The sequence below is a fragment of the Hippopotamus amphibius genome, chromosome 1, assembly GCF_030028045.1.
Source record: "Hippopotamus amphibius kiboko isolate mHipAmp2 chromosome 1, mHipAmp2.hap2, whole genome shotgun sequence".
Taxonomy (NCBI): domain Eukaryota; kingdom Metazoa; phylum Chordata; class Mammalia; order Artiodactyla; family Hippopotamidae; genus Hippopotamus; species Hippopotamus amphibius.
Window position 1 is genome coordinate 13,127,792 of NC_080186.1, and position 27,011 is coordinate 13,154,802.

Consider the following 27,011-nt stretch of genomic DNA (forward strand, 5'->3'; position numbering starts at 1 on the left):
CTACTAAGTGCCGTGCTCCGTGCTAGGTGCAGGGACAGCAAGATGAGTTAGGCAACATCGCCTCCAGGAGTGCCTGGTACAGTGCGAGAGGCAGGCATGGAAACAGGACATGTCCAGCTGCATGGTGGAGTACCACGGCGGGAGCATGGGGGAAGTGAGTGTGGAATGTGGGAAGGAAAGGTCAGGGAAGGGCTGAGAGCAGAGGGAGTAGGAGACCCAGGCCCATTAGGCAGGAGAATGGGGCAGGGAGTGGGTGCCCCGAGCGGAGGAGCCAGCATGCGCGCCGGCGTGGAGGTGGGAAGGTATGAGATGTTCAAGAGGCGATTTTCATGATGGCCAGCTTTTATGGAGTATCTGTTGTATGCCAGGCACTCTCCTAAGAGCTTTACAGTTTCTCATTTAATCCTTGTAAACATCAAACGGGTGCAGAGGATGGTCTTGGTCCCATTTGGAAACAAGGGAGTGGTTCAGTGTCTTTCCTGGGGACACACAGGCGTGGAGGGGACAGAAGAGTCATCCTCTGACTGGCGTGAGGGCAGGGGTGAGAGCTTGGGGCCAGGTTAGCCCAGGCCTTCAAGCCAGGGAGAACTTTGAGGCTCTGCACCCTCTTGAAATCTATGTACCTTATTACCCTCTCAGTTTCCTCATCTGTACAATGGGGCTAATCTGGCATCTGTCTCAGGGGGCTTTGGTGAAGATGACCGAGCAGTAGTACGTGGAAAGAGCCCAGCACAGCTCCTGACCCCTGTGTGGCAGGTGGCATTCCCGGTGCCGGCCACAAAAAGGAGGTGTTGGGTGCATCTTGCCGACCTCGTTCTGAGCCTGGCTCCACGACCTCCTGGCTGTGTGACCTTGTCCGGTTCGCCCCCTCTTGGAGTGCCTCATCTGTGCAGAGGGTCTAATGCCACCTCTGCACGCGCTTGATGCTGCGCTAAACCTCTGGGGAAGCCCTAGCCTCCAACGAGGGAGGGGACGATGGGCTGAGGAGCCATTCCGAACTCGGAGTGGCCTGGAGAAGGGACGGGGTGGACAGGTTGGCTGGCTGGGAACTGTTCCTGGTCACCCTCCCCATCCCCAGGCCAGCCGGCCGGCCAGCGGGCTCCCCCGAGGCCCTCCCCACCCCGCCCGTTAGCCCGGAGCCTTTCCTAAAGTGACCCTCCCACCAGAGGCGTTATTAATAGCCGCGGCAGGGCTCGAATCACCGGCCAAGAATGTTACCCAGTGGCGCGTGGGGGAAGAGGAAGCCGCGGGGCCGGCAGCTGGGGTGGGTGCGGAGGGATGCCCGGGGTGCCATGTGGGCCAGGCAGGAGGGCCCTCACTGCCCCCACCCCCACGCTGTCGTCCGCTGTCCCTCCTCCTCCTCCTCTTCTGTCTCCTGCTCAGGTAAGGCCTGTCGGCGTGTCCCTGTTCCCTCGGCCCCCTGGAGCCACTGCCACTTCTTTCTTCCCAGCTTCCCCACCGCACCCACTTCCTGCTGCCCACGGCCACCGGCTCCGGGTTTCAGAGCCGCCAGCAGCGGGGTCCCATGTTCCTGTGCCCGTACCTCTCGCCCGCGGGGCCGGAGCCCTGCAGAGCCGGGTCGCTGCACTCTGCCTGACCTCCCCCCCTTTCTCTCCGCCCCAGCCCCGGTCTCGATCTGTCCTCTGAGATCTGCCCTCACTCATGTTCACGTTCCCCTGTTGGACACCAGCTGGACTTTTTCCCTTTTGGGTCTTTTTTTGAAAGATGAAAACACGGAGCCAAACAGCCCTGTTCTCCCTGGGACTTACTTTCTTCCCCGGACTAACTTTCTTCCCTCTTTTCGGCGTCCAGAGGAAAACTATTTTTAGTGCCTAGTGATGGGGACATGGGCGGCCTGGCCTCTGCCAGCCCAGAAGCGGGCGGGTCTGAGCAGGGACAGAGACTCCTGGCAGAGCGGATTCTGAGAGCTTTCTACTCCCCTGCTCCATCCCTCCCTCACTTCTATTTCTGGGGAGACTGTTCTAGCAGAGTGTAGCAAGGAGGGCAGTGAGTAGGCTCTAACCCTCTTCGGCCTCAGCAGCTGGGCTGGGACAGGGAGGGGAGGGCGGTTGCCAGCTCCTGGACTCAAGCAGGTGTGTCGTCCTTGCCTTGCACGTGTCATCGGCCCATCTCACTTTCCAGGTGACTCGGAGGAGGAGGACATGGGGCTGCTAGAGGTCAGCGTCACGGACATCAAGCCCCCGGCCCCGGAGCTGGGCCCCATGCCAGACGGCCTGAGCCCGCAGCAGGTCTGTGGGAGGAGCAGGGTGTCCTCAGGGGGAGGCATGGTGAGGCCCCCAGCCTCTGCCTGGGGCCACGCAGGTCTGGGTCTGGAAGGGGAGGTGACGATGGGGGGAGGGGGTGGTCCTGGCAGAGCCCCAGCTGGGCGGGGAGCCTCCTGGGGTCTCCTCTCAACCCGCTGCACAGACTTTCCAAATTGGAGCCCGCAGGTTCCCGGCTGTCGTCCTGGGTGGGGGCGGGGCTGCATTGGGAGCTCTTGCTTCCCAGCCCTGTGGCAGCCAGAGCAGCTCCTGTGTAACTGTGTCAAACGGAGATGTTTGAAGAAAGGGCCTGCGGTCATAAAAGGGTTGGGAAGCATCGAGCTAATCCACCTTGGGTGCGGGGGCACCCTGGAGGTGCCCGGCCCCCGGTCCGCCCAGCTGTCACCAGTTCAGACCCCAGTGTCGCCGGAGGCTTCCTGTGAGCGGGGCTCTTTAGGTGATGTCTTCTTTCTCCCGGAGCGTCCCGTCGAGATCGGGGCGGCTGTGCTCTGGGACCCTCCTTGGCAGGGTCATGATTGAGTCTTTCCCCGCTGGGGTTTTCCCAGCCCTGAGGCAGGGGGAGAGACACCTGCTTCCCCCTGGTCGTGAGGACTCTGAGCAAGCCGTGTCGGGGCGGCAAAGGCAATGAGGGGACGGGTCGGTTTGGAGTTGGCAGGAAGCCCTGACGATGGGCCCCTTTTGGAAATCAGAGATACGGCCACACGTCTCATCCTGGGAGTCCATCCGCCTCCTTTCTTCCTTCTTTCTCCTGCCTGGCCCGTGGCAGCACTGAGACGGTGACCCCCTGTCCCCGTCCCCTGTGCCGTGAGTCACTGTCAGAGCTGTCAGAGCTCAGAGCCAGGCGGGACCCCAGGCTGCCAGCTCCTAATCCGGGCTTCCCCTTTCTGGCGTCGGCCGGGTCCGCCTGCTCGGGAGCCTTTTGCAGTCTGGGGATCAGCAATGTTCGTTGCTCTAGGCCAGCGGCTCTCAACCGAGGCGAGTTTCTGCCCCAGGGAACATTTGGCAATGTCCGGTGATGCTTTTGATGGTCACCGCTGGGGGGGTGTGCTGTTGGACCCTAGTGGGCAGGGGCCGGGGATGCTGCTAAACATCCTGCAGTGCACAGGACGGCCCCGCACGTCAGCGTGCTGAGGTCGAGAACGCTGCTCCGGGAATACCTGGGAAGCTGGGGATCGTTGACAAGCCGTCCGACTGTGGGACAGCGTGAAGGACAGCGGCCTGGCTTGTCACACAGCCCGGGGGCCGTGGTCAGGCTGGGGCCACAGGCAGGGCGGGGGGAAGAGATGCAAAGGGTGTGCCCGAGGCAGGAGGGAGGCGGCCGAGGGGAGCAGGGCAGATGGTGGGGATGGGCGCCTGGACCGATGCTCTCAAGATGGCTCTGGGGGCACAGTGGGGATCAGTCCCCCTCCCAGCTCTGGGCCAAGGGGGACAGGCTACCCGCCTCGGACACCTCTCATGTGTGACACCTCTCATGCGCTCTGTCCCACCTTTGGTGCACAAGGGAATCACCTGGGAAGCTTTAAAAAAAACCCGTTACCCAGGTTGCACCCCAGAGCAATTTGTTCAGAATGTCTGGAATGGGAGCCATGGGATTCCAGCGTGCAGCAAAGTCCCCTCACAGCCCCCCTGCAATGCTGCTGTATCCACACAAGGGCTTTTTTCTTTTTTTTAATCTTTTGTCCACACTGCCGCCTGTGGGATCTTAGTTCCCTGACCAGGGATCGAACCCGCAGCCCCTGCACTGGAAGCACAGAGTCCCAACCACTGGACTGCCAGGGAAGTCCCTGGATGAGGGCTACTTGACTCGGTGCAAGTCGAGCTCCACCTGAGAGATGCGCTAATTTGGGCTGAGGAGAGATGGAGAGGGTGAGAGGGGAAGGACAAAGGCTGGGATGTTTAGCTTGAAGCAGAGCCCACTTGGCAGAGGGATTGGTGAAGGACTGGATCTCTAAGTGGCGGGAGCTGAGATTTCAGTTCCATCTAAGAAAGAATTTTCTGCTAGAGTTGTTCAAGGATGGAGGCTGCCTGTCCCCGTGGAGGAGAGTGGTGTGGGGGCAGAGGCCAGGCAGGGGACTCGAGTCCCTGCATCCCCTGCCCCCAGGCTGCAGTCTGGGGAGCACGGGCGTTTTTCTGGGGGTGGGCAGGGGCTCTGGAAGGGAATGCCAGCCTGCCAGGCCCCAGTGGTCCAGGAGCGGCTCTGGGAGAGATGGGTTCCTTCTGTCCCACGGCCGTCAGCTCTGCTGGGCGTTGTGGCTCCTCTTCCCATCACCCGGGGCTCCACACACAGCTCTATGCCGTGGCTGGTGCAGGTGCTGACTTGTGCTTTCTGCCCGAGCAGGTGGTCCGGAGGCACATCCTGGGCTCCATTGTGCAGAGTGAAGGCAGCTACGTGGAGTCTCTGAAACGGGTACTCCAGGTAAGACTCCAGGGGCTCCTGGGACAGGGGAGGGGAGACCCCGGAGAGGCATTTTACAAGGAGCGTTTGGGGACTGTGGGCATTTTTAAAGGGTAGGAGCCAAAGGCCAGTGCGTTTTTTTTTTTTTAATTAATTAATTAATTAATTGGCTGTGTTGGGTCTTTGTTGCTGCGCACAGGCTTTCCCTAGTTGCAGTGAGTGGGGGCTACTCTTCCTTGTGGTGTGTGGGCTTCTTTTTGCAGTGGCTTCTCTTGTTGCAGAGCACAGGCTCTAGGCTTCAGTAGTTGTGGCACCCAGGCTTAGTAGTTGTGGCACACGGGCTTAGTTGCTCCATGGCATGTGGGATCTTCCTGGACCAGGGCTCAAACTCCCCTGCACTGGCAGGTGGATTCCTAACCACTGTGCCACCAGGGAAGTCCCCAAAGGCCAGTGCTTTTATGGGAACAGCAGAACCTCCAAATGAGGGACACCAAGAATTCCGGATGCCTTGATGTTAACAGGGTGACTGCGTTTCCTGAAACAACGTCGCAGTTCAATGAAATGAGCTCTGTTCTGTGGACTCGAGGGCATGTGGCCCCTCTTGTGCCTTCCTCATCACTCTGGGGAAGGGGCCATGGCTCACCATATTCTTGGAGCTCCCCGGGGTGGGGAGTAGGGTTCAGCTTCTCCCTCGCCATCAGAATGCCCAGGAATTGCCAAGTAGATGCTTGTCTGACTAAGGTGTGCCAGCCTGGTCTATTTGGTTTGCATTCCTGAAACGGTGAATCTTCTGGGATGCTGTGGGCTGTCTGTGAGGACAACAGGGAGGGGAGTTGTCAGGGTGGGAGGCTGCTAGTAACACCTTCACTTCTCCTGAGTTTAGATCCACAGTGGAGGAGCCCTGACCTCAGGCAGGTGGAGACAGAAATATCCTGTGTTTCTGACAAAGCTGGTTGGAGAGTGTGGCTCTAGGTCTTGCTGTGACATTACTGCCACGGCTCTCTTAGACACAGTGGCTCAGTCGTGGGCAGAGCCAAGCCTGGCAGCCCCTGGGACAACCTCCATGAGGGTCCTTGCAGGCAGGGGTCTCCCCGCAAACCCAGCTTAACACGTCAGTCACGGGGGTGAGTTGTGGATGGGCGAAAGGGTCAGGAGTGTTACTTTCGTGGATCCTTCCAGAAGGACAGGTGAGGAGTGAGGCGTGAGTGCCTTCCCTGCCCCCCCCCCCCCCCCCAGGAAGGTCCGCTTGGCCTGGTCCAGGTGGCCATGAGGGCTGCGGGTGGAGCGGCTGTGGACTGGCCTCGGGGCGCTCACCCCACCCGCCCCACCCCCACAGGATTACCGCAACCCGCTGATGGAGATGGAGCCCAAGGCGCTGAGCGTGCGCAAGTGCCAGATGGTGTTCTTCCGCGTGAAGGAGATCCTGCACTGCCACTCCATGTTCCAGATCGCCCTGTCCTCCCGCGTGGCCGAGTGGGACTCCACTGAGAAGATCGGGGACCTCTTCGTGGCTTCGGTGGGTGACCCCAAACTCTCTTTCTCCGGCCTGCCAAGGGGCAAACCGTGGCCCTGACCTGGATGTCCTCCGGGCCGGCCTCCTGCCTCCACCTGGTCCCCTCGTTCAAGCCAGCAGGATCAGAGGGTGGCAGAGCCTGTGTCGGCCTGGCCTAAGCTGGGGTGGCCGTGACACCTTGCAGCGTGTCCTTGGAGATATGCACCAGCATGGCGCCCGGTCACTGTTCTGGCCTTGCCCAGGTGGCAGTGCCTCCAGGACACTGGCCACGGTGGGCAGCCACTGGCTGCTCTCAAGGCCCCCTGCCGAGCACGCGCGGAGGGACCGCTGTGAGAGGCGCACAGAGCACAGCCCTGACCCTAGAGGATGCCACAGGGTGCGGGGCCAGCCCGCTGGGTCCTGCTTCTGGAGACCTGGCCTGGTCCCAGCTCAGCGGTGCAACCTTGGGCAGCTCCAGGGCCCACTCCAGGCTCAGGTCCCCATCTGAAGGAAAGGGTGCGCTGGACTTGGGGTATTTGACACTGAAGTCTGTGGACCCCAGAGAGATTCCTGAGGTGAGAGGTGGTCAGGTTGGCGGAACCCGCTTTGATCTATTTTAGGTAATTGGATTCTGCTAAAATGCAAAAAGTATTGTTTTGAAAACCCCAGCGCTCAATAAATTTGACAGCCTGGTCGTGTATGCATGGGGCTCAGGTCAGGGGCCTCATCCTTGAGGGTGGGGGGCCGGGGGTGTGAGGAAGTGCATGTAGCAAAGGGCCGTCACACCCCCCTTCGCCTGCGGGCAGGGCTGCTGTGCTAGGGGACGAGGGGCGTCCCTGGGCTCTCCTGAGCACCACCTCTACCTCCCTGTGACCTCGGTGTCTCTACGCCTCTCTGAGCCCTGTCCCCTCCCCTCACCGGGTGACAGGTTTCCTGACCTCAAGGCTAGCTGCAATCCTCCGGGCAGAGGAGGATTATGGCCCGCAGTGAGGGTGGGGGTGCCGGCCGCCCTCCCCCTTGCATGGATGTGACCCTCCCGGGCCATGCCCACGCCTGTTTCAGTTCTCCAAGTCCATGGTGCTAGACGTGTACAGCGACTATGTGAACAACTTCACCAACGCCATGTCCATCATCAAGAAGGCCTGTCTCACCAAACCCGCCTTCCTCGAGTTCCTCAAGGTGGGCCTGAGGGTGGTCTGGGGCCCCGTCAATGGAGCCCCCGCCTTGGTGGGGGGCAGGGAGCTTTCTCAGGAGGGAGGGGTCGCTGTAGCATCATTTCTTTGGCCCAGGCATCTCTCTTCTTTCCTTTGGGGCACCCCCAGTCCCATGGGAAGAAAATGAGCCTCTCCCCCTGCCCCAAGAGGATGGTGAAAAAGAATTAAAGTGTCTGTAAGCCACTTGGGATCCTGGAGTTTTGATGGGTTGAAGGGGAGGCCTGTGACATCTTGCTGATGGTGGGCTGGGCTTGGTGTAGCTTAGCTTGTGGCTGGGTGATTCCTTTCCTTAAAGTGGTGCTTCGGGGATCACGTGGGAGAGTAGAGTTTAAAGGACAAAGGCCTTGTGTAGCTGTGGGGCCAGGTCCCCCACCCCCATTTCCTTGGTGCACAGTCAGGTGAGTCAGATGGAGACCCCGCCACAGGGAGCGTGCCACCCGGTGGAGGAACCCACAGCCCTGATCCCTGAAGGTCGGGGTGCCATCTGACATGGGTGTTGGGGGGGGGACAGTGGGGTTGAAACGGGAGACGGAGGAGAGGATGTTCCAGGTGCAAGGGTAGTGGGGCAAAGGTCAGAGGCAAGTCTGTTTGGATCCTGGGAGCACTGGATGCCCGGGAGAGAAGCCCAGAGCGGCCAAACTCAGTTTGGGCAGATGCGGGCCTCCAGGCCCAGGGACTAGGATGTCGTATTTCAGGCAGCAGGGAGTCACTGAAGTTTCGGGTGGAGGCAGATGGAAGCGGAAGCCAGTGGGGAAGCTGTGGCAGCAGCCTGGGTTGCAGGGGCTGAGGGCCCGGGTCAAGGTAACAGGTGTGTGGATGGAGTGGTGGAGACGGAAGTGAGAGGTAGGACGGTAAGGACCCACCTGTGCCTGCCCGTCTCCCCAGCCCGGGCACGTCTCCTTTAGTTTAGGTGGAGAAAATGGTTGTCTCAGCTACTTATGGTGGCCTGACCTCTTGCATAAATTGCTGAAATGTCCTAGTTATGCTTTTAGTCCAGAGACCTTAACATGATGCTCTAGGCTCCCCAGGGTGAGGGGCTGTGCAGGGGCGCTGGGCGCTTGCCGCGGAAGCTGAGGGAACGGTTCCCCCTCGTCTCCTACAGCGGCGGCAGGTGTGTAGCCCCGACCGCGTCACGCTCTACGGGCTGATGGTGAAGCCCATCCAGAGGTTCCCGCAGTTCATCCTCCTGCTTCAGGTACCGCGGGGGGTTCCGGCGGCCACCGGCCCACAGGGCGCGACGTGGGCTGGTGCGAGCCTCGTGGGGTTGGGGCAGGAGGCGTGGCTTCTCATCTGTCACCCACACCCCACGCATCTGTGCACGGTGGGCAGGGCCTCCGCCCCCGGCCCCTCTCTCCCCACTCCTGGGGTGGAGCCCATCGAGCTTACTTTCCCGACCCCTGGTGGGAACCTGGTGATGGGTGATGACATTAGCCCGGGTCGCAGGAAAGCAAGCGGAATCCCGGCGCCTGCGGGAGGGAGGAGACACCCCGTGGATGCTCTGATCTTGGCTCTTCAGGCTTCCCGAGGGAGCGTTCGCCTCCACCCCGGGCTTGGGGCACCTCCGCCACTTGCCGGGGGTCCTCAGTCAGGGGGTGCGCTGCCCTGGGGGGAGGCTGGCTGCCAGCCTGAGGGCCCCAGCAGGGCTTCCTTTCTGTCCTCAGAGCAGCCAGCTGCAGGAGGGGGTCTCCTCTCAGCGTACAGGCTCTCAGTGAATCAGGGACTGGTCCACACAGTTATTTTGTTTTAGTTTTTCATTCACCAGCTGTTTCTTGAGGCCTTGCTCTATGTCAGGCCCCGCCTGTCTAGGCTACAGGCTGGACCCTTCTCAGGACCAAGTGTGGGGGCTGAGGCTGTGACCCCAGCCAGGGGAGGGGCTGCTGGGGCAGGGGTCTCAGTCCTGGCTCCCTCTGCGCCCCGGCAGGACATGCTGAAGAACACCCCCAGGGGCCACCCGGACAGGCTCTCGCTGCAGCTGGCGCTCACGGAGCTGGAGACACTGGCCGAGAAGCTCAACGAGCAGAAGCGGCTGGCTGACCAGGTGGCCGAGATCCAGCAGCTGACCAAGAGCGTCAGCGACCGCAGTAGCCTGAACAAGGTGCGTGTGTCCTGCCCTGCAGCCTGCGGCACGTGTCGCTCTGGCTCCCGCCCTTCGGCAGCCCCAGGTGGCAGTGTTCTGTGAGGGAGGGGATTCCTCGCTTCTCTCAGAGCCCGCAGACCTTACCTTGGCTGGACCCCTGCATTCGTTGCTACTCATATGATTTTAGGATAAAAACTGCTTTTATCCATCAGTATAATTGCCAGTAAAGACGTCAGAAATGATAGCCTAGGACTGTGCTTAAATGAGTGGGCCGTGGAGTCAGAGCCTGGGTTTGAATCCAGATTTTGCCACTGGTGCTTACTGTGTGGCCTCAGGGGAGTCACCCAACCTCTCTGAACCTCAGTTGCTTCCTCTGAAACGGGAAGAGTTCGATGGTCCCTGACCCTCAGGACGTCTGTGAGGCAAATGAGGGAGTTGGCAAAGTGGCAGACCCAGAGTCCTTAAGGCAAGGTCGCCGTTGTTGTTATTAGCGTTATTTTTTTAGAAGAAAAACGAAAAATTCATGCCACGTTTTGGGATTGCAACTTAGGAACATTCTAGCAAACAAACAAAAAAATCTTGAAGAACTTTCAAATGAGTCTATTAGAGAACCCTGTTTTTAAAACACAAAGTTGGTACAAAAAAATCAGTCACCTCCCAGAGTACCTGTCGGTGAACTTCAGTCCTCTGTTTCCCTAGCAGCTTGTCACAAGAGCTGCAGCTGCATCTGGGAGGTCCCACACCCGGGCCCCACCTTCTTTCACCCACCGGAGGGTGGGGTTTGGCCCCGATGGTTCGGGGTGAGGTGACCCCACCCCAGGGCCGTTGGTGAGAACAAGCTGTTCTTTGGAGAAGGGACGTCGTGTAGGGTCACAGGGGAAAACTGGGAGCCTCCTGGCTCTGTGGCCCCAAAAGCAGAACTAAAGCCAGTGAGTAAGGCCAATGAGATTTCAGCCACACAGGGTGGAACTTTCTAATGTTTGGGAAGCGTCACCATGAGCACCACGGCCCTTCCCACGTGGCCCGCACTTCATAGTATGTGATGCTGTCTAACTGTCTTGTCTTTGATCTTCACCACAGGCCTGCAGAGCAGGGTCGGGACAAGATAACCAGCAGGGTCCCTTGCATTTCTAAGCTTCAGGGTCCTACATCTTAAGACTCTTCCACCTCAGGCGAAATTCAGGCTGCACATGCATATTTAGGCCCACATAGTATTGTTTTTAAGAAAATGAAATTCGTCGCCAACATTTAGAAACGGAGAAACGTCCCACAACATTTAGACTCGTGTATCTTCCCGAAGGGTTGAAAGAGCTGACACGCTGGGCCACTGGTCACCTGAGGAGCAGCTGCCCATGCCCCCTCGGTCCCCATCCAGGTCTTCCCACTGAGGTTACTTCTGGCCCTGCAGGCATCTGGCTTTGCTTCACCTGTTCCAGGAGGCTAGAGCTGGGGAGAAAAGATGGGGCAGGGGATGTATCCCCATCCAGGATTGCTCAGGGTGGGCCTTAGGGGTACGTGTCATTCCCCCCTCCCTTCTCCAGGCAGGATTTCCCCAGCCAGTCCCACACAGTCTTTTATTTTTTAAAAAAGAGTATTTATTTATTTATTTGGCTGTGCTGGGTCTTAGTTGCGGCACACGGGAGCTTCGTTGTGGCATGTGGGATCTTTAGTTGCGGCAAGAGGGATCTTTAGTTGTGGCATGTGGGATCCAGTTCCCTGACCAGGGATCAAACCCGGGCCCCCTGCATTGGGAGTACAGAGTCTTAGCCACTGGACCACAAGGGAAGTCCCAAGCTTTCTATTTGGAAATGTCTCTCGGGGGAAAAAGACTTCAGCCCAGCCATGGCCACCATGCTAGTGTGTGATGGTCTTTGTACTTGGGAAGTATCTTCTTCTGTCTCCTTTTAAGCTCCTTTTCTGTACCCAAGAGGGTTTCTCTTGCTTCAGCTCACACATCTGTGAGATCACTCAGGAGAAGGAACCCGTTCTCCTTAGCACTTGCTCTGGGAAGAGCTGTCTGTTCCCTTCTGCTCTGTCCGCTGGGGGGTGGGGGCACCCAGGCTGTGAGGAGCAGTGGTTGCTGGCTGGAGGTCAGGGGGACCTTTTGGGTGTTGGGCAAGGAACGAACAGCCCCGAGCCTCAGTTTCCCCACCTGTCAAGTGGGCGTGTTGGACGCATGTGGGATGGTGTCGTGGAGAGTGTGGTGGTGGCCGCACACCGCGCCTTCCCCTGCCAGGGCCCCCCGGGGCAGTCTCGGCCAGTTCTGAGGCCAGCGCAGTGATTTCCCTCTTGCCGCCCATCACCCAGAGAGAAGTGGAAATGAAACTGGGTGCGCCCGAAGCGGAACCGTGTCGGCTGTTTCAAAATGTGTCTGCTCAGGACCTGGCTGCAGGGGGCTGTTTGTGCAATATCTGAGTTTTCTTTTGTCTTTTTTTTTGTCTGCTTAAGTGGCAGGGGGATGGTTGTCGGAGGCCAGGGGACTTTCCTCTCCTGTTTTGGGTCGCGGCACACACAGCCATCTTCTGCGGGGCCAGGCAGCCGTCTTCAGGGTCTCAGCTGTGTTCTCACAGCCGGGCTGATGCTCAGCGTGGTGGTGGAAGTCGTGGGGTGGGGGAGCCCAGCCTTAGCAGTCATTGGGGGATCCCTGGGGGACCCTGAGATTTTTGTCTGTGTGTTGGGAGCAGCGGGCTTTCCCTGACTCCTCTCGCCCCCAGTCAGGAGCCAGAGGGTATGCGGCCGGCTGCCCTGTGCTGGGGACAGCGCATGTGGCCTGGCTCCGTCCTGCCCTGCCGCTCAGCCGGCCTTGGTCTCAGCAAGTCACTTTACCTCTGGAATCTCCGTCCCCTTGTCCGGGAATGGGGAGGCCTGGGAGCCCTGAGCCGATTAAATGAGAGGTGGGCATTTAGCAGCAGGTGGAGCTGCTCGGGCTTTTGTGTTGCCTGGAGAGACATGGCTCTTCACAGAATGGCAGGACGTTCTCCCCAGGAGAGGCTTTGGAATAATCCGCCCTTTTCCTCGTGAGGATGGGGAGGAGGGGGTGTGGCTAGCTGTTGTTATCAGAATCACGGGCTTTGAGAATGAATTCTGCTGAATACTCCTTTTCCTCCCCTCAAAATCCTTAGTTAGTAAAGAGATGTGTCCCCAGCAGGTCCCTGGGTCTGATGGTGGTCCGGTGCTGGCAGCGTTCTTGGTGTCCAGCCTGAGATGGGCAGGTGCCTGCTCGGATGCTGGAGGCTTGAAGGTCTTTGGCCTCATCAGAGGGTTGCCTTGTCAACCAGCAGATCTGTCCCAGCCCCAGCAGGAGGCCTTCCACGAGGCTAGTGGCTGAAGCTATTCAACAGGTCAGGGTCAAGGACAGGACCTGCCTGCAGGCCAGGAGTCTCCCTGCATGAGGCCACATGGACAGTGGCAGTGGTGGCGACAGTGGCCATCTTCAGGGTGTCCCACTGCAGGGCCAGCTCCTTGGGTGTGTGGCCTGTGCCGTCACACAGGGCAGGCACCCAGAAGGGCCCCACATTAATGCTCTGCTATCGCCATCTTGAAACTCTGGATGATTTTGAGTGAGCACCGCGTTTTCCTCCTGCACTGGGCTCTGCGGATCATGTAGTCAGGCCCGGTCACGCATTGCCTTGGTGATGTGAGCAGTGGAGGTATCACCCACCTGACAGCTGAGGAAGCTGAGGTGTGGAGAGGTGACATGGTACCTGCCAGAGGGCTTCGAAGCTGGCGCTCCAGGAGCCAGGGTCAGAGCACGGGTCTGTGGCTCCGGAGCTGTGCCGCTGGCAGTGACAGAGGGACGGGCTGGCAGTGGCTGGCTCACCTGGGCAGGGGTGCTGGGCGCTGGGCGGGGCGGGCGGTCAGTGCCTCTTGATCGCTGGGGATGGAGGGCGTGGGCCTGCCTCATCTTCCGCCTCTCCAGTCACGATCCCCTTTGTATGCGGAGGAAGAATCCTGGGTCTTTGGCACAGTGATGTCCTGTGTGCGATGCTGCTGTTGATCTTGCTCTGTCCCCTCCCCCAGCTTCTGACCTCAGGCCAGCGACAGCTGCTCCTGTGTGAGACGCTGACGGAGACCGTGTACGGTGATCGTGGGCAGCTGATCAAGTCCAAGGAGCGCAGGGTCTTCCTGCTCAACGACATGCTGGTCTGCGCCAACATCAACTTCAAGTAAGCGGGCCTGGCCGTCACCCCTCCCTGGGGACCCCCCGTGTCGTGTCCCAGTCCGTCACAGCTGGGGGCCTGTGTGAGGTCAGCTGAGGCCCCCGACGTCTTGACTTCCCCTTCCATCCCTTTGTGCCTGCTCTGTCCCCGGTCCCCAGAGCTAGGAAGCACCTGCAGAGGTCATTGAGGGCAAACAGCTGTCTGCTGCCCAGGGTGGGCTGTTCTGGAACTCTGCCATCGGGGCTGAACAGTCTCCTGAGTTCTGACCACTTTGAAATTCAAGAGATTCTTCCCTGTGTCCAGCCCAAATCCCAAGTCCCTGCTGCTTTCAGTCAGATAGATTTTCCTTCGGCCAGATGCCAGTGTTTCTCAGTGTGAGTGTTTGCCTTCCCTCCTACTCCCTGCAGGAGCCTGGTTTCCTGGTTCTGGGTCAGAGGTTGTAGAAATGCCCAGAGCGACGCTGCCAGGCTGCACCCTGGAGTCTGGATTGGAGTTGGAGCCCTGCAGTGGGGCGAGGGTGATTCTTTAGACCAAAGTCTGCAAACTCATAGCCCGTGGGTTGCACTAGCCTCCAGAAATCTTATGTTTGGCTCCTTACGGGGAATTCACACAAAGATTGAGACATCTGGCTTCTCTTGAACATGTGAAGATCCCACGTTCTGGGCCCACACTGCCCGGGGCCACATGGGCCTGCAGCTGGGTTGCATGAATTCTTTACTGGGGCTCTCACCTAGCCAGAGTCACCCCGTCCACTACTTGGTCCTGTGGGCATCGGGGATTGTCACCCTTTACCAAATGAAGGCCAACTGGGAACTTTCCAGCCAGACTCGAAGCCACTCGAGTGGAGGAGAATCTCAGTTCCCAGTATTTGGTAGCTCTTTCCAAAGCCACCAAAACAACAGAACGGCAGCAACGACCCAGACCCACAAGGGAAAACAGTCATCCCTGGTCGGGTGTTACCCCTGGCCTGGCGCTCGCACCGCCTGGCTGGAGCGCACATGGGGCAGAGGGGGCGCCTGTGGAGCAGGATTTAGGCTCTGCACCCGGAGTCAGCTGAGCTTTCCTGTGCCGGGCCACCAAACAGATTTGGGGATTAGCTGAGGTTGTGGATCGTGCGTCCTGGAAGGCAGGGAGCAGGCAGGGGTGTCTGGGGACTCCCACACTCAGCCTCCACCCACTCGTCCATTGGTCTGTTAACCCGTCAGACGTTTATTGAGCCTTTACTTGGTGCCAGTTCACAGGTCTGGGCAGGGCCCGGCCCTGGTAGGGACCTCAGGCAAGGAAGCCTCTGTCCTAGATCAGTGCGGCGGTGCTGAAGGTGCTGGCGGCTGACTCATTCATTCATTCATTTGTTCACTCCCTCCCTCCTTCCCTCCCTCATTCAAGCACTGTAATTTTTAAGTCCCATTTAATCCTGGGCTCTGTGCAGGTGCCAGGGATCTGACCTGCACCCTCTCCGCCCTCCTGTTGCGTGGAGCCTAGCACGATGTGAACCTGTGATGGTGGTGTTAGTGGCCCAGTTTGGGGGGATCATCTTGGCTGACTTAGGGTGAATCACGTGACCTGTCTGAGCATCGTATCCTGTCCCGGAATAACACAAGCGTCCTAGCAGGGCCACTGTGGGAATGGGGGGGGGATGAAAGGGGCTAGCGCCCAGCCCAGGGAGAAGGCCCTCCATGAGGTCCCCTCTGCCGATGCCAGGCCCAGCCCAGTGGCTGGCCCCCAGGGGGCCTTGGTACCTGCAGAAATCACTCAGTAGCAATAACGACCCTTCTTGTCTTTTCCCTCAGGCCTGCCAACCACAGGTAGGGGCTCCAGGGCTTTGGGTGGGCGTGTGATTCTGGACCTGGGGCTGGAGCCTGGACACTCTGAAGCTTTTGCCTCCTCCTCGGCTGCCCGCTCCGCCTGGCTTGGTTTTGGCCTGAGGGCTTGTGCTTGTGCTGTGAGGTGCCTGGCTGAGCTGACTGCTGAGGAGCGGCTCTGGGCTGGCCCTGGGGCGGGGCGCTGCGGGCTCTCCAGGGCTGTGTCCTCTCATCCCGGCAGGGGCCAGCTGGAGATCAGCAGCCTGGTGCCCCTGGGGCCCAAGTACGTGGTGAAGTGGAACACGGCGCTGCCCCAGGTGCAGGTGGTGGAGGTGGGCCAGCAGGGCAGCTCCTACGACAAGGACAACGTGCTCATCCAGCACGCCGGTGCCAAGAAGGCCTCGGCCGTGGGCCAGGCCCAGAGTGAGTACCAGCCCCGCCACCCAGGGAGCACCCGCCCGTCTTGGCCCGCAGGCCCATGGGCACTTGGCCCAGAGACTTTTCCTGCTGAACATAACTGTACACAAACACACCCCACGTCCTAACCTGAGTGTGCAAATGCACGCCCTACGCGGTCACACCTCCACCCTACACGCTGGACCGGGCCCTACGGTTCCCACCCACCCCAGCCCTGTACACCCTCGCTCGCATGCACATACACATGCATACACGTGTACACACATGCACGCACATGCAGGGACCTTGGATCTGAAAGTGTGACCTCCTGTGCCTGCCTGGCCATCGCCTGCCTCCCTGGGGGGGACCCCAGTTCTCCCGTCTGTACAGTCAGGGGCCCTGGTGACACTCACCCTGTCCCTGCAACCCGCAGGGCCCAGGCTCAGGGCTGCCTGGCTCTGCCTGGATCCTCCTCCCCCCATCCTGACTGTCCCCTCAGGTGTCAGGACAAGGAGAACTCGGGGTGGCAGGCTCCCCCACGTGCCCCGTTCTCTCCATCTCCACGGTGCTGCTGCGGGAACTTCCTGGCGGCTGCCCTTTCCTCCCCTTTGCCCTTTCCTGTCCTGTCCTGTCCTCCACCCTCCTCAAGCAGACTCTTCAGAGTGCACATCAAAACTGTGTGTCACCCTCCACCCGAAATCTGCCGGGGGCTTCCCACTGTTCTCGGGGTGAAGTTCCACGTTCTCGCTCAGGCTCACAGGCCTATCCTGGGGGTCCACCCCCTACCACCACCGTGGCTCCCCCCGCCCCCCTCACTCTATGGGCTTGGCTGCCCTGGCCTCTCTGTTCCCAGCGGGCTGAGCCCCCTCTTGCCCCAGGGCCTTCTCTGGCCTCTGTCCTTCTCCAGAGTGTTCTCCTGCCATCCTGTTTCTATCTGCCCTACTCATCTTAGCTCAGGTGACACTTCCTCAGAGAAGCCCTTCTTGATTCCTTCAGGCTGGCCCGGTCCCCGTCCTGTGCTCTCAAGGCCTGGTTGTGTTTTCACCTTTATGGTGATGGTCTGGTTGCTGTAGTCTCTCCGCTTGGTGTGACTGTAGCCCTCTGGAGCCTGGTGCGGGGTGGGTGTTAGCAGATACTTGCTGAGAGTGAATGAAGGAGGTACCTGCGTGGCCAGCAGGAAGGCACTTGGCTGTCCCCTGTCCCCACCGGCCAGCTCCGTCCATCCCTGACCCGGGAGATGGCTCTGAGGGAGGGACTCACCACACATGCTCGCCCTTGGAGGGCTGTGCCCACGTCAGGTGCTGTGTCCCCCTCCCCAGGTCTGCGAGGCAGGGGGGCTGTTTTGCATTCCTGGCTCTCTGTTCACAGAAGCCCCCTGGGAGGGGCTCCTGGCCTCCTTCAGCCCTGGCTGCGCTGCACTCTCCCCCGACCACTTGGGCTCTTGCTCTGGGACCCCTCCTTCAGCCGGTGTTTTATTTGTGGCCAGATTTCTCAGAAAGTAGAAAAAATAAAAAAGTAGAGTACCAGGCTGCCAGACCCCCTTCAAAGCGGAAAAAGGAAATCCTTGTTGAACCCTAGTTGGCCTCGAATGATTTTTTATTATATTGTTATTCAAATCTGTGCAAATATAAGAGTAGGTATAATAAACTCCTTATGCTTATGTCTCTTGAACTACCATAAAACCAAAACAGAATCACAAATGGAATAAAAATGAAGCTGCAAAACAATAAAATTCAAATTAACAGCATTAATTTAATGTGATGGATGATGTTGTTTTGCGGGAAACAAATCCTCTCAATGTGGATGTGGCCCTCTTGCAGGGCAGGCTCTTCTGAGTTCTCTGCGCCTGTACCCCAAGGTGCCTCGCGGTGGTCCCCATTTCCCACCAGCTCACCCCATTTGGGTCACTGCAGAGCCCTTCTTTGCCCTTCATTTGATGTGAGCGTGTCTCTTACCGCCATACCCACCTTGCTTCCTGTTCATTGTCTGGTGACCATCACTTCGTACCAAAGTCCATGGAAGCCCTGATACCATGCATGTGGCTTTCTTTTTTCCTTTTCCTTTCCTTCCCTTCCCTTCCCTTCCCTTCCCTTCCCTTCCCTCCCCTCCCCTCCCCTCCCCTCCCCTCCCCTCCCCTCCCCTCCCCTCCCCTCCCCTTCCCTCCCCTCCCCTCCCCCCCTCCCCCCTCCCCTCCCCTCCCCTCCCCTCCCCCCTCCCCTCCCCTCCCCTCCCCTCCCCTCCCCCCCTCCCCTCCCCTCCCCTCCCCTCCCTTCCCTTCCCTTCCCTTCCCTTCCCTTCCCTTCCCTTCCCCATACCACACCACATATGGGATCTTAATTCCCCAACCAGGGATCAAACCTGTGTCTTAACCACTGAACCGCCAGGGAATCCAGGATGTGGCTTTAAAGTTATTATATCCAGGTGACTGAGGATGTGCATCTGTTTTTTAGATAATCATCTAGATGAAAATCCAAATTAAGTGCCTCTGCCCCTCCCTGGGATTCTGCAAGACCCCAGCTTGAGTAACCATGGTGTAGAGAACACGGCCCACATTCCCTAGCCTGGCATTCAGGGAGCTCCCCATCCAGTCCTGCTGGGCCCTCTGTTTCTTGCTGCCCTCCGCCCACATCCCTGACGCTACATCTGTATCATCACCAGAGACCTGGGTGCCCTCTCCCCCATGCCATCTCTGTCCCTTTGCCCTGATAGCTTTTTCCCCAGAACCTCCCATCATCTGCAGTTGTTAATTAACTCCTCCCCCACCCTGAGCAGGTTATAAGCTCCATAAGAACAGGGACCCTGTCTGTCTCATTTGCAGCTGTCTCTCCAGCACATAGGATAGAACCTGCCATATAGTAGGTTCTTAGTACATCTTCGGACAACTTACTGTTCACGGGCTTCCTTATGCCACAGTGCCTTTGCACCTGTTTTCCTTTTTGGCAGTGCCCACCACTCTCCTGGGCCTATGAAGCCTCCTCGTGTCTTCTGGGCACAGTTGGTTCTCAGTCTTCTGGTCTCCTGTGACCCTTCGTACAGACTGAGTGTGGCCCAGATCCTAGCACTAGACTTTACCGTGATTGGATTTGTCCCCGCTAGTAGACGAGAGCCTGGTAACGTTTCCCTCTGTATCTCTAGTGCCATATCCCCAGGGCGACAGCTCTTCTTCTTTGCAGTGAACGCCTGCTTGGGAGCTTATTGGCGCCTTCCCCATCTCTGAGGCTGAGTAGGGTCTCTCTCTGCCCAGATAAGGTGTACCTCGGGCCCCCGCGCCTCTTCCAGGAGTTGCAGGACCTGCAGAAGGACCTGGCCGTGGTGGAGCAGATCACCCTCCTCGTCAGCACACTGCACGGCACCTACCAGGTACCCGGCGCCGGCCTGGGCAGGTACCTCTCCCGCCCGGTCCCCCGATGTGCCCTGGCCTCTGGGCTCCCCCTAGCAGCAGTACCAGCTAAAGCCGCTGTCGCTGCCTGGAAGTCTGGTGTGCAGCCTCCGGTTTGGGTTGAAGCTCTGGTTCGAGTTGAGCAGGGCCCGGCTGTGGGCGTTTTTTGTTTTTCTGTTGTCCTCTGCTTAGTATCTGGTCTGTCCTGTAGCCCCTTCCGAGCCTCATCCCAGGCTGGAGAGGAGGCTGGCTTGGGAGGTTATGTCCCTCTCAAAGGAGGGGTGCGGGGTGGGGGGTGGCCTGAACCAAGGCCTGGAGCCCGGGGAGTCGGCCCCCGCCCGCTTGTGGCTGAGTGAGTCGCTTCTCTCCCCCTGGGGTGGCCTGACTGCTCTGGGACCTGGGGTGGCTTTCGGGGAGCCAGTGGGCTGTGTGGTGACCTCCTTGGCCTCCTTGACCCTAGAACCTGAACATGACTGTGGCTCAGGACTGGTGCCTGGCCTTGCAGAGGCTCCTGCGGGTGAAGGAGGAGGAGATCCACTCCGCCAACAAGTGTCGCCTCCGGCTCCTGCTGCCTGGGAAGCCCGACAAGTGAGAGGAGGAGGGGCCTTGGAGGGGGCGGCAGGACCGGCCTGCTTGCCGCTGCCGTGGGCGGGCGTGGCTGTGCATGCATCGTGGGCCGTGCCCAGCACGGCATTTGGCACAGAGCGGGGGCTTGTGGTCAAATGAATGAACGAATGAATGAACGAACAAACGACCTACTCGTACCTGGGGTGAGCCTGTCCTCTCTTAGGCTACTCGGACACCCTGCCATCCATTGGCAGACTGTGCCGTCCCCTGGGACCAGGCCCTGGGTCTCCTCTCACGGACCCAGCCTCCGCCCGCGTGCCCGCACAGGAGCTCTTGCCCAGCAGACCTGCAGCTGATGTGTGTGGACTTGATGCAGAGTTGGGGAAAGCGATCTGTCTCATCCCCACTCTACAGATGAGGAAAGTGAGGCTCAGAAGTAGGAGGCAGAGCTGGCTTCTGAGGAGTCTGACTGCGGAGCCCAGGCTGGCACAGTAAGGGGCTCAGAGCCCAGGCGCTGAGCTCCTGGGTTGGGAAGGAGCAGGTGGGGGACAGTGTTACAGGCACGGCGGCTGCAGGGAAGGGGAGGTTGGAGCGCTGTGGTTTGAGGCAGGGCCAGGAGCCAGGATGCAGGCCCAGGACTGGAGTCTGAGAGTCGGCAGCCTGGGACCGGCACAGTGGCTCACGGCGCCCCGCTGGGCGGCTCTCTCCCTCTCTGCGCCTCTTCCTCCCCGTGCGCTGTGGAGTGTTTGTGACACTGGGCCTGCCCACCTCCCGGGGGCTGGGATGGCCCATAGAGGGGAGACAGGCCCCAGAGAACAGTGAAGGGACCCCTGATGCTCTAAGGTGAGAGGACAGTGTGGTGACAACAGTGACCGCTGGCTACCCCAAGCCTGTACACACCCCCACTCATTCATTTCTTCATTCATTCATGTGTCTGTTCAGCAGACATTTACGGAGCAAGTGCCCTGTGCCAGGTGCTGGGAACAGACTCGAGTCAGAGGCTGCGGGTCAGGCGTGTGCAGGGGTCTCGTGGGGCCTGTGGAAGGCTGACCGGGTGGGGCCCTGGAGGGCCTCTCAAGTCTCAGCCTGCAGAGGGCCGGACACCCCTGTGACCTTGCTAGGCACCTAGGCCGAGGTGCCTGGGCTGGGCTGGGGGGTGTGGCCTGGTCGCTCTGGGAGTTACCTCCCACCCCCTGGAGGCCGTGGTGGGTGGAGGGACTCCTCCCCAGGGGACTGAGGCTTTGCCAGGCCACTGGCCTCTCTGGCCACGAGTCCACGCGTTGATGCTCTGTGTAGACCCCGTGCTCTATCTCCAGAGCTGGTGGTTGGGGGGAGAGCTGGGTGCCTCCCAGGGGAGCCGGGCCCCGTTCTGGCGCTCACGCTCCTGCCCTCTCACCCCAGGTCCGGCCGCCCCATCAGCTTCATGGTGGTTTTCATCACCCCCAACCCCCTGAGCAAGATCTCCTGGGTCAACAGGTTGCACTTGGCCAAGATCGGACTCCGTGAGTAAAGCCCTAGGGTCAGGAGTGTGAAAAGGGAGGTTTGGGGTGTGTATGTGAGCACGTGGGAGATGTCCCGTCTTGGGGGGCAGGGAGGCCTGTGAGTGGAGGGAGGTGGTGCAGCAGAGAAACGACTGGGGCCAGAGGCCCTGCTTAGTGACTTTGGACACGTCATTTCCCCTTACTGAGCCTCCGTTTCCCCATCTGTAAACTGGTGGGAGTCGATAGAAAATAAACTCGTGATTGCCAGAGGCCTGGGAGGAGGAGGGAAGGGAGAGTCACCACTGAAGCTTCTTTCGATGAGAGTGATGGAAATGTTCTCAAATTAGATAGTGGTGATGGTTGCCCAAGTCTGCAAGCATACTAGAAACCAGTGAAATGTACTCTTTAAAGGGGTGGGTTTTATGATGGCTGAATTATATCTCAATAAAACTGTTACAGAAAGAATGATGCAGGTCAAACTAAACTAGTTCTCAACCAAAGGCCTCTTTATAATTCTTTTCTCCTAAGCACCCCCTAGTAATACTGATAAATACTGGACATTCCTATTTATAGAGTGCTGCCTGTGTGGCAAGCATTTTCCTAAGCATTTTACACACATCTCTTTCATTTCACATTCACAGTAACTCTAACAGGTAAGTCTGTTATGAACCCCTTTGTTCAGTGGAGGAGTCTGAGGCCCAGAGAGGTGCAGCGACTTGCCTGAGATCACACAGCAGGAAGGGGTTTGGAACCTGGGCAGCTGGCCCCCAGAGCCCACTCTCAATCCCTGTCCATTCTGCTTCCTCAAGTTGGTGAGCCTCTGTCTGCCAAACCACATTCGTTACATTATAATTACTTTGTGCTTCTTTTGAATGACAACAGGCCTAGTTTCTTGCCTGTCAGAGCCACCATCCACTGCAGCGTACTAGAATCCCCATTTGCTGATTCCAGTCAATGGCAGTGATTTCTGGGGTTTTGTTTTATTTTTTGGTTTTTGTTTCTGGCGTGATCTTTTTCTCAATAAGTACATATTTCCAGTAGATTTTTAAATATTTCCGAAAAGGAATCAGGACCTTCGTCAATGGCTTTCATCGATTAAAAAGCTATGTATTGAGTCTCTACAGTAATTTTAGCCATAGGGGAAAAGAACAGTGACAAAAACAGAAAGGTTGCTGTTCTCAAGGAATTTACGGTTTAGGAGAGGTGGGCGGAGATTTACACGAGGAGCAAATCAACAGGGAAGGGTCAGTGCCGTGAGGGGGTAGAGCTGGAATCGTGACTGGCACTGAGCCGGGGGGTCAGGACTGCTGTCAGGGAGGGCCTCTGAGGAGGTGACATCTGAAGCTGCGCACAGGTCTGGGTAAAGTGATACAGGCTTTGAAACAGCAGGTGCAAAGGTCCTGAGGTGGCCAGTGCTGGTGAATTGTAGGATGTGGTAGGAAGTGGGGGGCAGGTTTTCCAGAAGACCAGGGTGAGGTGTGCGGAGCTCGTTCTGGATGTGTAGGGGCTGTTCGTTGCAGCGCTGGGAGCCGGACAGCGGCGCAACCTGATTTCTATTTAAGTGGGTCATCCTGGCTGCTGCGCTGAGAGAGCCATGTGGAGATCGCAGAGGGAATGGGAAAGAGGTTGTGGCTTTGGAGGAGCTGGGGTCAGAGCCTTCTGCTCAGCCAGCCCCTTCTTGGATCTGGTGCTGACACTGCACAGGCCTTGGCTGGATGTTTCTGGGTGACCAGGAGGCCCGCAGAGGGTGAAGGAAGGGTTTTAAGCAGAGGCTGCCCCGGCCCTGGCAGAGAACTGTGGGGATTCTGGCCGAGGAGTGGCTAAGGTGGCCTGCCTGCTGGGCCTCGGGTCACAAGCTCCCCTTTCTCCCCCGGCCCGTGGAGCAGTGTGTCTAGGGCAAGCACCTGAGCCCTGTTAGTACACCTGCTAAAGGCAGGTGCATTTTCTGTTTGAAGCCCAGATGCTTTGTCGAGTGGGCCTTGGCGTTGGTGGGAGAGGAGCTGACTGATGTGAACGTCTCCATCCTCGGCAGCCTGTGAAGATGCTTGGCTGTCTTATCTCCACACGGCTTCACTGCAGCAAAAGTTTTAATAGAAAGAGAGTCATTTGAAATCTTATTTGAATGCCTGAGTTCCCCTGGGGCTTGAATAATTTGTTTCTTTTATTTTGCCAGTTTGTTTTTTTTATCTGCAGTGCCTGGTGCGGGGGGTGGAAAATAATATGAGCCCGTTAGAAATAGAATATGTTAAAAACATTTATTCGCAAAGGATGTTATTCCTTTAATTTTTTTTTCTGTATCTTCCTCTCTCCCTGACTCCAGTGTGCCGGGATCATAATCCACTAACGATTGAGAAGGAGAGGGCTGGAGCTGGGGGTGCCTGGGATCTGGGATGGGGCGTCAGTTCTGCCCCTGGGAAGGACAGGAGTCCTGGAGAATCTGGGGACCCAGTTTACATCCCAGTGTGGCCACTGCTATGCTGTGTGGCCTGAGAAAGGCAGGCTCCCTCCTCTAACTGGGCCTAGAGTTCCATCGGCCTTTTCCCTGTTACATTTCGAGATCTTAGCACCGCGTGAAATGGAGCCAGACTGCGTGGGTTCAGTTCCCAGCTCTGCTGCTTGCCAGCAAAGTGGTCCTGGGAAAATGAGAACACCTGTACATGTCTTGGAGTTTCCATCAGAAAATGGGGATATGCACAGGGTATTGTGTGAGCATACGGGGAGGTGGCACCTGGAAGGCACCCAGCACATGGGGAAAGCTCCTAGGAAAGGGGAAGTGACCGACCTGGGGTCAAATGACTTTTAGTGCAGAACAGAGCCAGGATGCCCTCCACCTCTCTCTGCCAATTAGTCTCTGTTCATTAAGGCTCTGGAAAAGGGTTGCAGATAGGAGGCCCCGGGGTGGGGGTGGGGGGTGGGGAAAGGGAAGTTGGGGGCTGCAGCTCTCCCTTCTGGTATCTCCTGCAACCCCTGCAGCTCTAAGTGCTGCATCCCTGGCCCAGGGACCACTGAGCCTCTCCCACCATGGCCCTCCTGGTTCCCACCCCTGGAGGACCTGGGCCGGGCAGGCCCCAGGCTAATCCCAGGCTCTCAAGGACAGGTCCTTGCTGGGCATGGCCTGGTGGGCTCTCCCCGCTGCCTCTGACTTGGTTAGTTTTCCAGCCCTCGGTCCTGGAGTAGCAGCAACGCTCCACTTCATGGTGGATCCGGTTACGGCGTCCTGAGGGTGGCCCAGGCGGTGTGCTGAGCAAGTTCTAACCCTCATTCCTCATCTGCATTAACCCTCAACCATCCCCGAGCCCGGGACCTGCCCAAGCCCTTGGCCGTAGTAGTGGGTCTGCCCTCCAGGAGGGGGGCTGAGGGCACTGGCCCTGGAGCATGACTTGGGTTTTACCCCAGCTGGGTGACCATGGCCACAGTCTGGCCTCCCTGGACCCCAGCATCTCTTTCTGCAGGAGAAATCCCAGCAGCCCTATCTCTGGCCATGACCCACAGCATCTCTGTGGTGCTGGGAGGTGTGAGAGGGGCTTTGGATTTAGGAAGGAAGAGAAAGGCAGTCCGGACTGTCCTCTGGGGCAGCAGTGACAGGAAGGACCCGGTGCTGGGACTGAGCTCGGGAGGAGTTTGGGAGGCGGGGCGGCTGGAGAAAGAAGCAGAGCAGGATCAGTGTGGGTGGTGGGCTCAGCCTGAAGGCGGCGGGCAGTCCGACCTCAAGCATAGTCATAGGCATCCTTTTAACCACAAGGACAGTGGCCATAATGGGCTCTATTCCTTGAGTGTCTGGTATACACTAGGTGTGTAGTTTTTCCAGTGCTCACAACAACTCCAAGTGGTTGGAATTATTTCCCCTGTTTTCCAGACGTGGCCACAGGCTCAGAGAGGTTAAGTGTCCAGCTGTGTGCCACACAGGGCCCTTCTGGCAGAGTCAGCCTTCTGCGGCTGGCAGGCGGTCTTGAGGGCTCAGTAGGGGGCTGGGGTGGGGAGAGTGGGCTTGGACATGGACTCCAGCCCTGAAGCTGCTCCCACTGCCCCCTGGGGCACTCTCAAGTTCAGTGGGTGCTGGCAAACAGAGCTGGATGCTAAATAAACCCCCACTTAATGTCAGTTGGAAATTGCGGCTTTGCCGTCGGTGCCAGTTCTTAATGTCACTTATCCCAAGCGGGCTTTCAATTTCCAGCGGCAGCAGCCTTCTAATTTGGTCTCAGCCGCTCCGGTTTTGTGACAGGAACAATGGCTGTGGCAGATGGGGAACAACAGCTCCATTTTCTTTTAACGTTCCCAGTCGCAGGCAGGGAAGGCGCCATCTGGAAGGAGAAGGTCAGATCATTAAAGGAATATATAGTGATAAATTGCCAGGACTTGATGGGCTGTGGGTGCGTGGGGGGAGGAGGGGGATGAGCTCGGCGCAATGTGGTGATGGGAGGGCAGGGTGTTATGTCTACGCGTGAGCTCCAGGTGAGTAGTGGGCCCGGACTGCTCTCTCGGGCTCCTGCCCCTGGGGAGGTGAGAGTCTGAGTGATTGTAAGCTCCTTGAGAGCAGGGCCAGGCTCTCTAACCTCGCTCATCTGTATTAGCTGCCGGGGGGCCTGGTCCAAGGGGCGGCGCGGCGGCCACGATGTGAGCTCCTGCCAAGGAGAGCGTGTGTGCCCAGGGCAGGTGGGCTGTCTGGGCCGTCTCTGCTGTCTCAGCAGGGCTGCAGGCGCTGTGCAGGGTGCCCCCGGGGGTTGGTTCCTTGGCTCCTGAGCCCTGTCTTTGACTCCCTGACCTCCGCTTCCCCAGTGTAGATGGGGGTGGAAACTCAGCTTCCCCTGGTGGCCGTGGGACAGAGCTTTGTAAACTGTGAAGTGCGGTGCACATAGTCGTTCTGTTACGGTGATGCCAGTCCTGTGCCATAGCTGTCCTTTCCTCGATGGCCTCTCCTCCTCGGTGGTGGGAACCAGAGTTCGTACGGCTGTGTCTCCAGGGCCCAGTGGAGTGGAGGGTGTGACACAGTAGATGCCTCTGGCCCGTTTAGGGAGTGAGCTCCCTGCCCAGCGCCTCCACTGCTCGAGGGGGTGGGGCGGGCGCTGGAGCCTTTGCCAGAGCTGGGCTTGTTCACATAATAATCCCCGACATTTGTGGACGTCTCCATCTTCTCAAAAGAGCCTCCGCACCTGCCCCCTCCTCCGCTTCCCCAGTGTAGATGGGGGTGGAAACTCAGCTTCCCCGGTGGCCGTGGGACAGAGCTTTGTAAACTGTGAAGTGCGGTGCACATAGTCGTTCTGTTACGGTGATGCCAGTCCTGTGCCATAGCTGTCCTTTCCTCGATGGCCTCTCCTCCTCGGTGGTGGGAACCAGAGTTCGTACGGCTGTGTCTCCAGGGCCCAGTGGAGTGGAGGGTGTGACACAGTAGATGCCTCTGGCCCGTTTAGGGAGTGAGCTCCCTGCCCAGCGCCTCCACTGCTCGAGGGGGTGGGGCGGGCGCTGGAGCCTTTGCCAGAGCTGGGCTTGTTCACATAATAATCCCCGACATTTGTGGACGTCTCCATCTTCTCAAAAGAGCCTCCGCACCTGCCCCCTCCTCCGGCTCCTCTCACCATGACCTGCGCGCCGACATCACCTTTCTCTGGTGGCAATGGCATTGTTAAAGCCCCTTTATTGCGGTGTGATTGACATACAAAGAGCTACCCATATTTCACACGTGCGACTTGATGAGTTTGGAGGCAAGCGTGCCCCCGTGAGCCCCATCGCCACAGTCTAGGCCATAAACAAATCCATCCTCTGAAACGT

General features: G+C 58.5%; 1 protein-coding gene across 12 annotated transcripts in view; it reads left to right on the plus strand.

The window, feature by feature from the left end:
• ARHGEF10L (Rho guanine nucleotide exchange factor 10 like) overlaps positions 1 to 27,011 on the plus strand; it is a 159,885-nt gene that overhangs the window by 87,860 nt on the left and 45,014 nt on the right. For all 12 annotated transcript variants that reach the window (XM_057697827.1, XM_057697814.1, XM_057697820.1 and 9 more), the window contains 11 exons: positions 2,143 to 2,249; positions 4,621 to 4,698; positions 6,014 to 6,193; positions 7,232 to 7,348; positions 8,486 to 8,578; positions 9,305 to 9,478; positions 13,481 to 13,626; positions 15,664 to 15,845; positions 19,063 to 19,178; positions 19,658 to 19,785; positions 21,166 to 21,266. In XM_057697827.1, coding sequence (XP_057553810.1) covers positions 2,143 to 2,249; positions 4,621 to 4,698; positions 6,014 to 6,193; positions 7,232 to 7,348; positions 8,486 to 8,578; positions 9,305 to 9,478; positions 13,481 to 13,626; positions 15,664 to 15,845; positions 19,063 to 19,178; positions 19,658 to 19,785; positions 21,166 to 21,266 — 1,422 coding nt within the window. The remainder of the gene's footprint in view (positions 1 to 2,142; positions 2,250 to 4,620; positions 4,699 to 6,013; positions 6,194 to 7,231; positions 7,349 to 8,485; positions 8,579 to 9,304; positions 9,479 to 13,480; positions 13,627 to 15,663; positions 15,846 to 19,062; positions 19,179 to 19,657; positions 19,786 to 21,165; positions 21,267 to 27,011) is intronic.